The sequence below is a fragment of the Grus americana genome, chromosome 10, assembly GCF_028858705.1.
Source record: "Grus americana isolate bGruAme1 chromosome 10, bGruAme1.mat, whole genome shotgun sequence".
Lineage (NCBI taxonomy): Eukaryota > Metazoa > Chordata > Aves > Gruiformes > Gruidae > Grus > Grus americana.
This window is the reverse complement of record NC_072861.1, coordinates 20,702,040-20,714,901: the sequence shown is the minus strand read 5'-3', so window position 1 is coordinate 20,714,901 and position 12,862 is coordinate 20,702,040. Positions and strand designations below refer to the sequence as shown.

General features: G+C 43.3%; 1 protein-coding gene across 7 annotated transcripts in view; it reads right to left on the bottom strand.

The window, feature by feature from the left end:
- LRRK1 (leucine rich repeat kinase 1) overlaps positions 1-12,862 on the bottom strand; it is an 81,243-nt gene that overhangs the window by 67,144 nt on the left and 1,237 nt on the right. For 2 of the 7 annotated variants that reach the window (XM_054836853.1, XM_054836856.1), the window contains exons 1-2: positions 11,045-11,320; positions 10,133-10,348 (exon numbers count right to left, since the gene is read on the bottom strand). The exons of 1 other annotated variant lie outside the window; for it this stretch is intronic. In XM_054836853.1, coding sequence (XP_054692828.1) covers positions 10,133-10,199 — 67 coding nt within the window. In that variant the 5' untranslated portion in view covers positions 10,200-10,348; positions 11,045-11,320. Of the gene's footprint in view, positions 1-9,162; positions 9,386-10,132; positions 10,349-11,044; positions 11,321-12,862 lie in introns of those variants that run through there. 4 more of the 7 variants (XM_054836855.1, XM_054836861.1, XM_054836854.1 and 1 more) reach the window with 4 other exon arrangements.

The following is a 12,862-nucleotide window of genomic DNA, read 5'->3' as shown; positions in this document are numbered from 1 at the left end:
AGTGAAGGGGGATGCCCCGCATCCCCCCCATACTGCCCAATTTGGGGTGCAAAGGATCAGCAAAGACCATAGAGAACATCGATGGTGTTCATTTCCACCCCCAAAGGAAAGAGATTGAGGGAACCAAGAGAGCTCCAAATAGCCAGAGAGCCAATTGCTGTATTGAAAATACAAATGACTCAGCTCTAAGTGAAAGTTTCTATTTTTGTCTTTTGGCCTCAGTGATTTGGTTCCAATCCTACAGCTTGAATCATTCAGAAATATGCTTTTGCATGCAAGGCCAGCTATGCCACTCTTGCTTTCCAAATTTTAAATTGGAAGATATACATTAAGCATGCAGAAGTAAGACTATGCTTTTGGATTTTCTTCGTGTTCGTTTCCAGGCATGGCTGGAAAGAGGATTACTAAATGATGAAAGTTGTCTCTAGTGAGACCATTCCTGTCTAGCTGAATCAAATATTATAGCCATGAAACCAAACCAAGATTGGATTTCAGTTGAAACTTCGTAAAAAAAAATTTCATGGCTAACTTTGGTTTCTTTGAACTCATGAAACTCCACGGATGTTGCTGGGAAAGACAAGCGCCAGTGGGGCTTTCAGAGAAAGCTGATGAAAGCGGAAGGATGAAGCTCATAGCTGCTCCATCAGGTCCCCTTGGGCCACAGCAGCAGGCCCAGTTCTCCATCCCTCCATCACATAGCAGGGGTCCTGCGTAGCTGCTGTCACCTGCTCGGCCACCAGTGTCCCTCCTCCCTTCCCCAAGGAGCACAGCAGGTCTCTTACAGAACCTGGACATATGAAGATTCTGGAAAGGCTGGCCAGAGATGAGGAAAAAAGGGAAGGCAACATTAAAAAGATAAGTAAAATACCTTGCATGACTCCAGCATATCATGCTCAAGGAAGATTAAAAGAATCTGGAAGAGGTGGAGAAGATGAATCGAACAAATGGACAGTCTAATTACAAAACTACAGATGAAAAGAGCTTGGCTTACTGAGCCTGGAAAAATGAAGGCTGGATGAGGATGGGAGTACTGTCTATAAATACATCCAGAGGGAGACACCAGGGGAGGAGAAGAGCTATTTATGTACAGGGTATGAATACATTTTGGCTTCCAATTAGAAGAAAGTTTAAAGCAATGGAGAAAAGAGGCTTTGGAACAGTCTTCTAGAAAAAGCAGAAGCAACAGTCAAATCAATTCGCTTAAAACAGGCCTTGCATAAAATTTAGGAGTGTGGCACCAGGACACTGACCCACACACTCCTTCCAGTCCTACATCTTGCGTTCCCACTTCACGCACGGACAGCAGTTAATCCAGTTACCAGGCACTAACAGTTATAACTCATGAGATGATAACAGCTTCAGAGGCTACTTTGAGGGGAGTTTGTAGAAAGAGATAATATCTTTTATTAAACAAACTAATAGATCTGGGAAAAAGCAGATACATCTAAGGGAAGAAGCCTTTCAAGAGATTTGAGGGGGTAAACACCCCAGGCAGCAAAATCCAAGCTTAGTACATGTTAGACACAGTTCAATGAGCTTCTTTAACTGTGTCTGCTAGCCTAATAAAATACCTTACTCTTTGCTATCCTCACTTCTCATCTATCACCAAGACAACAAGAACTCTAGTTTAGGTGAAAGTGTCGTATGCAGAGGAAAGGAAAATGCAATCAAGATATTGGCTACAGTTGGCATCAAGAGAGTTGAACGGGCAATTTGGCAACAGCAGAGCTAAGGGAAGTGCGGAGCTTAGAAGAGCATCAGAGGAAAGAGATGAATGGGATAGTCTGGTAAAGAAAAAAAACCAAAACAGTAGAGAAAGTGAGGCTCCACTCCAGCTTCTACTGAACTCAATGTGAGCACTTCCAGCAGCTTCCATACAAGTAGGAGCAGATCCTCTGAGATGCTGGTTTCCAGGACAGAATATTGCAGAGGGAAGATTAGATTAACAGCTGTGTCCAGAGCAGAAGAGAAAGCCTGATGAAAAGACCTCTGGCCAAGACAGTGCTGGTCCTGAATCAGGCTGTGTAGCGATGTGCTGCCAAAGTTTTAATAGGGGGCTACCAAAAAAAATAAAACCTTCCCTCACTTGTGACAAAAACCTACAAGTGGCAGAAGTGCTTGCATTTGCAGAGAGGGGGAATGGGGAGATATTTCCCTTTTGTCTTCCTGATATCTGGCAATATCAGCATTCATCTCAGTGGAGAGAGGACAAGGACTCTGCCTGGAACGATGCCATGTTCAAACAAAGGTACATGCTATGAACCTGCTGCAGCCCACAGCTTTTTTAGATGGCTGCTCCAAGGTAGAGACAGAAAAATTACACAAGGTATATTTCAACCCCTTCCCACCAATCTTGGATGAACTCAGATCCATTGCATCCGAGAACCTGGTCCAATCCATGCAAATGACTTTCATTTGACAGCTTTTATTCCCACCCTGCCATTGTGTGATAGGTCCAAGGTGCAATTCATTGGAGAATTGTGACCATGATTACAAGCCCACTTAAGGAGCTAGACTTTTTTGGTTTTCAAGCTACATTTGAGATCTGAAAAGGGGTCTTGTCCATTAGTGTTATGAAAAAAAACGTTCCTGTTTGATGCAAAAATAAAAGCATTTTCAAAGGCTCTTTGATGTTCAAGACAGAAAGACATGCAGGCAGATTCTGGAGGAGATCTTGTCTTCAGCAATTACCAGCAGTCTTTTTAAATCTTACTCCTGAGACAGAATTTTTATGTGAAGTAAGTAATCACACTGCAGAGTGTATCAGCTCTAAACCTTGTGGCTTTTCAATTAAGCAGCAATAACCTCTAGTCAAAATACTCCTTAACCAAGATGGGAATAAAACAAATAACCCCAAAACCAACTAACTGCAGGTGAAGCAATTCCAAAGACATACATGCTTTTAAAAGATTTCATTTTGAGCTCTTCGCTGGTAGCTGTGCCAGTTTTCCAAGTGATATTCTGATCATTAAAACAAGCAGTGATGTAATTTCCACAGCGACCACAAACATACCGAGAATATTTGAGCTAAATTTATCCAGACTTCTTGTTTGAATCACTGCTTTGGTTCGTTGTTTTTCCATGATTTTCAACTATGCACAGAAAAGGAGCTGTGGACAGCCTGGGACTAAGCTTTCCCCAGCAGCATCCCAAATGCCAACCTTTATGCTTAGGAGCCACATATTGACTATTAGAAATGAAATCAAGCTGCTCCTCCAGCTCCCAACCCCAGGTCCCTGCTCCTTTCACCCGTCCTCTTCCTCCCACCCTTCCTGTAGCAGACTGACCCTTTCTCCTCACCCTTGGGAGGGAAACAACAAGGGCCTTGTCTTTGCGGCTGAGAAATTCCTGAAGCTCACCACAGATCTGCCATCCTCCCCAATCGGAGAGGGACAGCTGAAAAAGAGAGGACCTGCACCAGATTTCCCACTGCTCTGTGCAGCTCCGTGGCAGATCCCAAGTCCTACTGGCCTGTCTGGAGCAACACGTCCCACCACCACGAGTACCCGTGCCAGGAGAGCTTGGGCCAGGGAAGGTTGTCTAGGCACCTTCACCAGCAGGTACACGTGCCCCTGCAAAAAATACATAATCTACAAAGACATCCCTGGGTTTTACTCTCTTTTCCAACATGCATATGGTGGGTAATCATCATACTGGGAGGGACTGGGCATTTGCAAAACCAGCATAACTCCCAGATTTTACTACATCAACTTTGCTTTTGTTCAATAGGAATCTTTTTCAACTGTCATGTTTTAACATAGTCTGAATATGTCCTTGCTGACTCCATTTCAGATTCATGATCAGACTCACCGAGCTTGCCTGCACGTAGCTGTACATGTTTGTAATTTCTGAAAGTGCATTTTTTTCTTTTTTTTTAAACCAGAAACTGCTGACCCCCAGGGCCCCTCTGACTGCAGGAGGGCTTTTTGAATGTTGAGGGCCTTCCCTAATACTTAAAGACTTCTTTTATAAGTCCTCCCTTTAAGTAAGAGCAAGGCACAAATTCAAAGCATGGATACACTTCTGTTGTGAAACTATCAGCAGCTTACATAAAAGGGCTGCTGCTGCGGTGATACATAATCATGCAAATAAGCAATTTCTGACCCACTAATGAGCACACAGAGTCAGATTAAGGAAAGGAATTAAATATCAGCCTAACTTGATGTAAAATCTGAAACAGAACCTATTAAGGGACAGACTTCACCTATACAGCAGACTGGGAGGTGAGTGGTATAAAATCCATTCCCCACATCCTCATCTGCAATGCAAACATTTCCTCCCAGTTAGCTGCTCCTGCCAAGCAGAGCCCTGGCAGCCCCTTTATCAATCAGAGAAATTAAAAATAAACAAACCACAGACTTAATGCTGTGAGGATCCCTGAAGATCTGATCCCAAACCTGTCATGTCAGTGCAAAGACTTTAATGGGGTTTGGATAAGGCCCCCATAGGCTTTGGAGAGGATTAAAAAAATAATAAATTCATAGCACTTTCTTTAATGCAAGTATAGAATTGCCTGCAACATCACTGACAAAACAATAAATCAATTACAAGCCTGGTAAAGACTGAGTTGGTGTGAACACTGTAAATTGCTTTTTCCCACTGAAACAGAGGACAAAGGTTCTATAACCACAGTGTCAACCCTCACCTGAGATCTACCTTATAATCACACATTAGTAACATTGTTAAGGAATCCCTGTGTACAGCTTCTAGGGACAAAAGATTTTCTTTACTACCTTATCACCTTATCTTTGTTTTTTTCTAGGCTTCTTGACAGAGCTGTCATAAATGACATTTTAATGTAATATACCACCAATACATTTTAACTGAAAGGTAGAAAAATAAAACTGTATAGCAGCAGATAATGTCAGATACAGCTCAGATAAAGATCAATGTTTTACTCCTGTCTGTAAATCAAACTGGCTTTCAGGCTGGACTCTCTGCTCAGTTAGCTTCTCAAAGTCTGTACCGCACTGCTGGCACTCCCAGCAGCTCTGCCCTCCTTGCTACAGACCTCAAGTTCAAGAGCAGGCTGGCTTTTATGGTATTTACAGGGAAAAAGCTGGTCCTGCCACTGCTAAGACCTAAGTGCTCCTTTGTATTTCCTTAACTCCTGAGGGGCACAGCATCCACAAGCCAAACTACCACTTTCCACATGCACAAGAACACATTTTCAAAGACAAATGGTTCCTCCTGCTGCCTGGTTCAAAATACAAGGGCCATCTAAGGGTATGTCTAAAGGACAGTGCTTAGTATCTAGGCTCTGAAAATCAGTTCAGAGCATCTTAAATTAAGCACCTAATTGTACATGCCCCGGCATTCATTGCCCTTTTTGGAAATCCAGGCTCAGTTCAGCGAGACGGTGCAATACACGGCTCTGCTACAGTCTGCACAGGAGAGCAGGCTTAACCACATGTGTTTTCTGCTGCAGACCAGCCTTCCGCATTAGCTTTTGGCCCCATGTGAGATCGCACCACTTCTGTATGAAGTGTGTATTTAAATATGTTTAAAAATACAAGCCTATTACTGCTTTACTAGTGTACTTCCTATTCCTGCCTAGCATTTCCTACTTCTCCTTCTGCAGGGCATGATGCAGTAAGACTAACTCACATAAGATACCTGTTTTATTTTCTGCTTTTTTTTTGTGGGGGGTAGTTTTTTTTTTGCTTGTAGGAATACTTTCAACTTGCTGTTTGGACTCAAATTAACTCGCAGCTTAATGAGTAGGAAGAAAACCAGAAAACCTTCAAGGCTCATTTAGTCTGATTATACAGAACTTCAAGCAACCAACACACTTTGCAGGTCTCTAGTGCTCTGTGCGCTGAGATCACCTCCCAGATGCTCTCCTTGTCCTTCTCACCGCCACGCTGCCTCAGTAGACTCAGGGTAATGTTACTATCTCCACTACATGGATGGAAAAAGTAGGATAGAGGGTGCGAGTATTTTTTCCCTGTTATACAGCACAACGTGCCACAGATGGGGCTAAGTCAACACACCCCAAGACCTAGCTGCTGGCCCTAGCCCCATGCGCACAGCTTTTTGAGGCTTACATGGGGATTTCAAGAGGAACAAAGTGATACAAGTGGTGCTGCAAACGCTGATTTTTCTTCACTCATCTATTCAGAAGGAAAGATTTATAAGCAAAGATATTCACACTACCAAACGCAAGCTCCTGCCCTTCACATTTAAGGTAACAAATCAACTGTGCAGAACTATGAGGAAACGACAGCAAAGATCTCGTCTGGAGGCCATGTACATGCACATCCAGGAGCAGGGGAGCTCTGCCTGCTTTTATTGCTATAAAGAAGTCAGGTTCTTCCTGTAGACTTTTATTTTTTAAGTGGATTTTACAGTGCCAGACTGACAGCCTGGAAAGCTCGGCTTATCCAGCAAGTACAAAACAGAGAGCAAGTGCAGAGTCTGTGAAAGTTTCCATCCCTCCACCTACAGTCCTGTCACCTCCTCAAACCGCTGCCCTATGACGAAGGCCTCGGTCACATTTGCAAATGTCCTGCCCTCATGCAAACAGGGGAGCGATGCTGGATGCACAAAGCAATGTCCCAGGAGAATAAGCCGTTTCATTTGCTATTAGCTAACTTCAAACTGTCACCATTAAATCTGTTGTGAAACTTTCCATATAAAATTGCATTAGCTCCTGAGCAGTCCTTCTTGTTAAAACGACTCTTTAACTCTTCCAGTTAAACTCTTCTTAATTGCACTGGAGACTTTTCTATGATTCAGGAAGTGGCAGTGCAGGCAGCAGCTTTCCCTCTGAGTCAGTACTGAGCCAAGCGAGGGCCCAGACAGGGTTGCAAAGGTCACTACCATCACGGTGGTTCTTTCTGAGAAAATACAAAGCCCTGTGAGCTGCAGGGTCACCACGGCACTTCTGAAGCATAGCTTTAAGCCTCTGGTCCACTCCAAATGCCAACTCAGGTCATTATATTCTGGTTACTTATTTGCTCCCTCATTTTAATATTTAGATCACTTTTCCAGGCATACTGCACATGTCTATCTGTGCTTCCCTGGACAGTTGAAAGTCACCAGCTTACAACAGATTTGCCTCAGAAGAAGTTATAAAGGTTCATTTAGTTAACATCTACAAAGCTACTATAAAATTTTAAACAACTATCATTGGCATCATTGTCCCTAATGATGTAATATTATATACATTGCAACATAACACCCCTTTTTAGTGTTCATTTCTAGATTTTGCAGGAGAGAAGAGACACCCTCTGGTGTGTTGGAAGGATAATCCAATTCCACCTCCGAGAGACATAAGTGGCATATGAACGCTCTGTGACTGAATAAAATTCTGAAGAAGAGAGCAATAAGCTCTTTAACAAAAGTACCCTTACATCTCAGAAGACAATGATTGCTTTTCTACATCTTTTCTGAAACTCACATGAGAATTAAATCCTAGCTGGAAAATTTCACAAGATTCAAAAATCAAGCAGCCTGTAGAAAGGAGATGAATCTCTATTCTGTTCTAGGCATTCATACAGTGATATCTTTGGGCTTCCATTGTATTCCCTACAAGTTCACATTATGTAACCTCCACTATATTATGTAGAGCTCTCTAACCAAGTTTAAAAAAAACCCCAAATCCGTGCTTCATAAGAGGCTGCAGCCGCCCCCGTATCTCTACTTGCTTGCTTTCTTTTAATTAGAACAAGATGAATAAATCTAGGAGAGGGGATGCGGTGTTTGAGGAGGCAAAGGAGATGCTGACTGCACCCAAAACGGAGCGTTATTCTGTACTCCAGTGGCAAATCCTCTCTGTGGACCAGCGAATGCTCAGCCAGCATCATCGACTCAAGCCCAGCACCATCCCCAGAGGGTATACAGGGTCCAGTTCTGAAATACAGCTCGCCCGCTCTCAGGGTAAGTGGGCATCCTGCTGGGATACAGGCAAGATCACTGCCGCAGCTGAGAGGAATAGCAGAGGAGACATGAGCAGTAAGGTGAGCCCTTGCATCATATGTCACATTTGCTAACTAGAGTCAATGATGCTGTGAACCTGTTCTCCACATAAACACCTGGCCAAATGTATAGCTGTTAGGAAAAAAAAGCCCTAAAAATCTTAAGGCTTTCACATGATCAAGGCACCAGGTGCACATGGTACCCACTGGAAGGTGCTTCCAGCACTGTGCTGGCTGTAACGCCACACTGATCCAACCGACCCATCACGGGGCCACAGGCAACGCTGTGCTCTTTGTTAAACCCCTCACATCCACACTCCTGTCCTTCCTGCCTGAAAAAAAGACTCCAAGCTTTGCGAGCACTAATGAGGTTATTTGCATTAAAGAAATTATCTGTGATCTCACTCCCCTTCCCAGTGGTTCCCATTGAATGGAAGCAGGAGGCTGCATCTGGATTGTTAATAAATGCACGTAAACAATAGGTTCAAATGTGGAGGCTGAATGAGTCACCGCGTTCCTGCGTTCAAGCTGTGTAATAGGATCCAAACGCAGAACAAGGACCAGATAACTTAGGGAGTGGACCGGCTGGCTAATGACAATTATTCTTGGCAGGACTCAAGCAATCCCAAAATAAAAATGCGTTTAAACATGTACAGTATGCTTATAAAGAGCAAATCCACCAGAGTAGTACTGGATCTCAAGCTTTCCTAGGATCCCTCTGCCAGTCTTCCAACACTGTTTATCAAATAAAATAACCCAGACATGTAAGTACAGAAGAGTTATACCAGTAAGATTTGTATGCTTCTAGTTAACCAGTTTAACTGAATATACTTATATAACAGAAACATGTAATAAAGTTGTCAGAAGAAAAACTGAACTCATACTGTAGAAAATATACCTTTTTCACTTTTCACCTCATTACTCACTCATAAACTAATTTGTTTATTTACTGTATCATTAAACAGTGAGAAAAACTGGTCAAATCACTATTGCAGAATAAAAATTCAGCAATTCTTAACACTTGTGAATCATTAGCGCAGATTAAAATTCTTCTCATGGTTTATAGCTTAGTATTCAAGTGGAGATAAATTCTTCCAGAGAGAAACTCAGAAGACAGAATTGAAGAATGTTAAGAATATTCAATAACCAAATGCTCCTGATTATTATAGAAAGATACAATGACAATTAACAAAAGCAAAAACCAACAAAAAGATCAGTAACACAGAATAAGCAGAATACATACAGAGAAAGGAAAGAGTTCCCAGAGCTCCCTGTGACACTGGTGAGAAACGTCTTCAAACAAGATAAGGCAGCCTCTGAATAAAGTATCAGGTTTTGCTTCATAGTTGCTGATAAAATCCAAAATAAGCCTGCAAAAACATTAGCTTCTACTGAAGCTTGCTTACTCACTACAAAGCGTCAAACACACCTTCATCCCACACTTAAAACGCAGATGCTGCCTCCTAATGAACTGCTTGTTGCAAGGGGGGAATACCGTTATACAATAACCAGAAGGCTATTTCTCGATGCAGAAACATAACTGGGTTTTGACTCAGAGAAATGCAGCAGTGCCTAGGAGCTGAGGGTTTCAGCGATAAAAATCATCCAAAAATAATTTGGCTGTTCAGAAAAAAAATTTAACAGGAGGCAACCTGAAGCATATGTCCTTTTGGAAAGAGAAATTTCCACCTATGGATTTATTACATTACATAAATGCAGACCTTCTGATCTGGCCCAACAATAAATCACTGCAAGCCACTGAATCAAAGCTGACAGTAAAACTGGAGCAGGTTGATATCTGTTCAGCCTAAGAAACGACGCTCCGACTTTAGCAGCTTTCATACCCTGAATACACACTGCATCAGTGGCTGGGAACATATTTGCATTCACATGCCGAAAAAGCACAGATCTGTTAAAACATATTTAGGAACTGGTGAGACATGATACATATATTGACTAATTCTGTAGGCCTTTAGAGAAAATCGGTCTTCAGAGGAATGCTATTCTTATCACTTGAGTAGTTCAACATCATTCTCCTTGCAAATAAAATCCCTCAATCTATACCGTAGATTATTTCAAAGATTAGGGCTCAAATCACTCAGAGCCCTTTCATATATTTAAATTTCATTGAAACTCCGTGGCAGCTGACTACTGAGTTCTCTTAAAACCTTCTGCTCCCAATGTGAACAGGAAAGAAAAATCGTTCTGTTTACCATTCTGTGGATCCATGTTGCGCTCTCTGCAAATAGCGGATTCCTCAGTTCCCACACACCAGTACATTCTGGGTCACGGTTGTGAAGATCCAACATACAAACTTTCTGCAGCACTTAAAACTGGATAGTGTTGTCAAAGCTGAACGATCCCCATCAAGTAAATGCAGCAGCAGAGTGACTGCTAGCAAGCACCATCCTGAAGAAACATAATTTACCCTGTTTAAAAATAAACAGCAAACAAAATTAATTGTTCTAGTATAGAAATTGCAAGATGCTTATTCCTCTGCATTCTAACACAGATATCTAAATATTACTTTGCAGAAATGCGCTTATCATCATATAAATACAATTATTTTCATAACACCTTTGTTAAGAGCATAACGTGAATTAACAGAGGAGACTAACAATGTCGCCACTATAGAAAGATAATGTTCCCAATTTTTCTCTGCCAAAGCTGCTTAGTCTTTGGGCAGAGGGTGTGGGGGGTAGGCAGAGGTCACAGCTGCAGTTTCAGATTCTCCACAAGCTAGTGTAAAGGCAGAGCATTGAAACCATGCAACGCAGCTGGAAAAATCCTAAATGCAACCTCAAAACCTTTGCCGTCTACAAAGACAAATGTGGCTCTTGTAAGACTCCACCGTGAGAAACTGAAAAATACTGATGTGGTTACTGAGACAATCCTCTGTAGAAAAGAAAAGAGGGCTAAGAGAAACACACCAGCTCCTTTCCCCTTTGCTCAGTCCTTTTAGGGAACTCTACCACCCTAGAAGCGTCAAGCTTCTTCAAACATGTTCAGGGAAGCAGATCAGACCCTTAGGAGCTCTTAAAGGTTGGCTTCTTCTGAACTGTCTCGCCTAACAGCCAGCAGAAAACTGCACAGCTCAGTCTCCCAAGGCATTTCCAACTCCTTACCTCTTCAAAGCGGCACACCTGTGATTTTCTCTCTTTCAATGCCTCTTCCACAGAGGTTAAAACTACGGGTGAATTTGCGGTGTGTGCCCAACCAGAATCAGCACTCCTTCATTTTCTGCTTTCAGTTTCAGTCAGTAAATGCCTCCCAGATGTAACATGATGCCATTCACCTTTGACTCTTAGTAGTTTTTCTCATGTCTGGTGTGTGATGCTGAAGTTTTGATTGGAGGCTCTATTCGGCAAAACATGTAACCCACCTCCCACTTCAGCCAGCAAGACCCAAGAATATCTCTAAGTCTCCCTGAGCAGAGTGGGTTTCCTGAGTTGGGATCAAAGGCCAAGGAGAATATAAAAGTACACTGATCCATCACCACTCTCAGGGAAGCTTTCTGCTCCTCCCCCGTTACATAGGGTTTTAACCACCAGCCAACAGTATTAAAAATCACTGCTTGCTACATCAGTTGTTTCTAGGCAAACATTTGAGTTTTAGGTGCACTTGCACCAAAACTCATTTTCTGATGACCCCTACTTTGTGGTGCCTGGCAGCAGGAACCAAAACTCACACCCCAGTGCTGCTGCACCCTGCAATCTGGGCGTTGGGTGCTGCCACAGACTGCAGTTTGGTTCTTTGGTGTTTTTCAGAGGTGGGAAAAATAATTTTGGTGCTATATGGCAAATAATATTATGGACTGAGAGACCTGGGCCAGGCTACATGCAAGCACTTTCACACATACCACAGCTAAACACCTCCTTTGCAGCAGGATGGCTACAGCTCCAGATGGATGCAGATGCCTGAGCTGCCGAGCATCCGTCCCTCCCTCCATGTCACAGGCTGCAGAGGCAGCTCTCGCACCCCAACGCGGCAGCAGCTGGGCACACTTAAGAGGCTGAATTTGGCAGCTTTTACCCACACAAGGAGGGAAGGCTGCTGCAGGAATCTGAGATGGAGGTGGTCTCTAAGCCCATACCCAGCCCACGAACCAGTGAACTGGGCCGTGTTGGTGGAGGACTGGATTCTGCCCTGGAATATGCCGAGTTCCCACCAGAGTCAGCTTGGCTCCTAGGCCGAGCTTCCCTCAGCCACGCTGGCAACGATGGCTGCTGCGCTGGGACCCCACATCTCCACTGTGTCACGAGTGCGATACCCCAGGCAGAGGTGTCGGGGAGGCTCTCACGCCTCCCAAACGTGTCCAGGTTGTTAACTCAGAAAATGGAGGGGACATGATGCTTCCAGCAACTGCCTCCCCTGCACCCTCACTATAAATGCACTGAGCAGCCTCAGTAAGAGTAAATAGTTCCCCATGCAAAGACCAACAGACTAGCTCTTTTTAGCAGATGCTGGTTTCTGAGGCATTTCCTTGCTGTACGATGGGGGCACACCATGTGCACTCACAGCAACTGTACAAGAAACACTGAATGGGGATCAGTGTGGACCACAGAGGCCTGAAAACCATCCCACTCCTGATTTTTAGCTTTCTACTCAGCTTATTCCCCAGGCTGAAACTTTCTTCATGTATAGTGAAAAGCAAAAACTTTCAGGAAAAAATAATAGTGGGGTTCTGATAATCAGTTCCCTTTAAGTGCAATTAGGATACTAAATGCTGTAGCCATGTGTATTACTGTCACACAGCACCCATATAAGCAGTATTTCCATATTTCAGGACCTTTGCGTAAAAAACAACCCCACAGTGCTTTTACTTTAACCAAGATATACTCAACTGCAACAGGTGCAAACACACCAGGTTTTAATTTGACTTAGGGAGAGAGATCCTACGGGCTCTGCAGAATCTCATTCAGAAGGCCCACGCAGAATACACC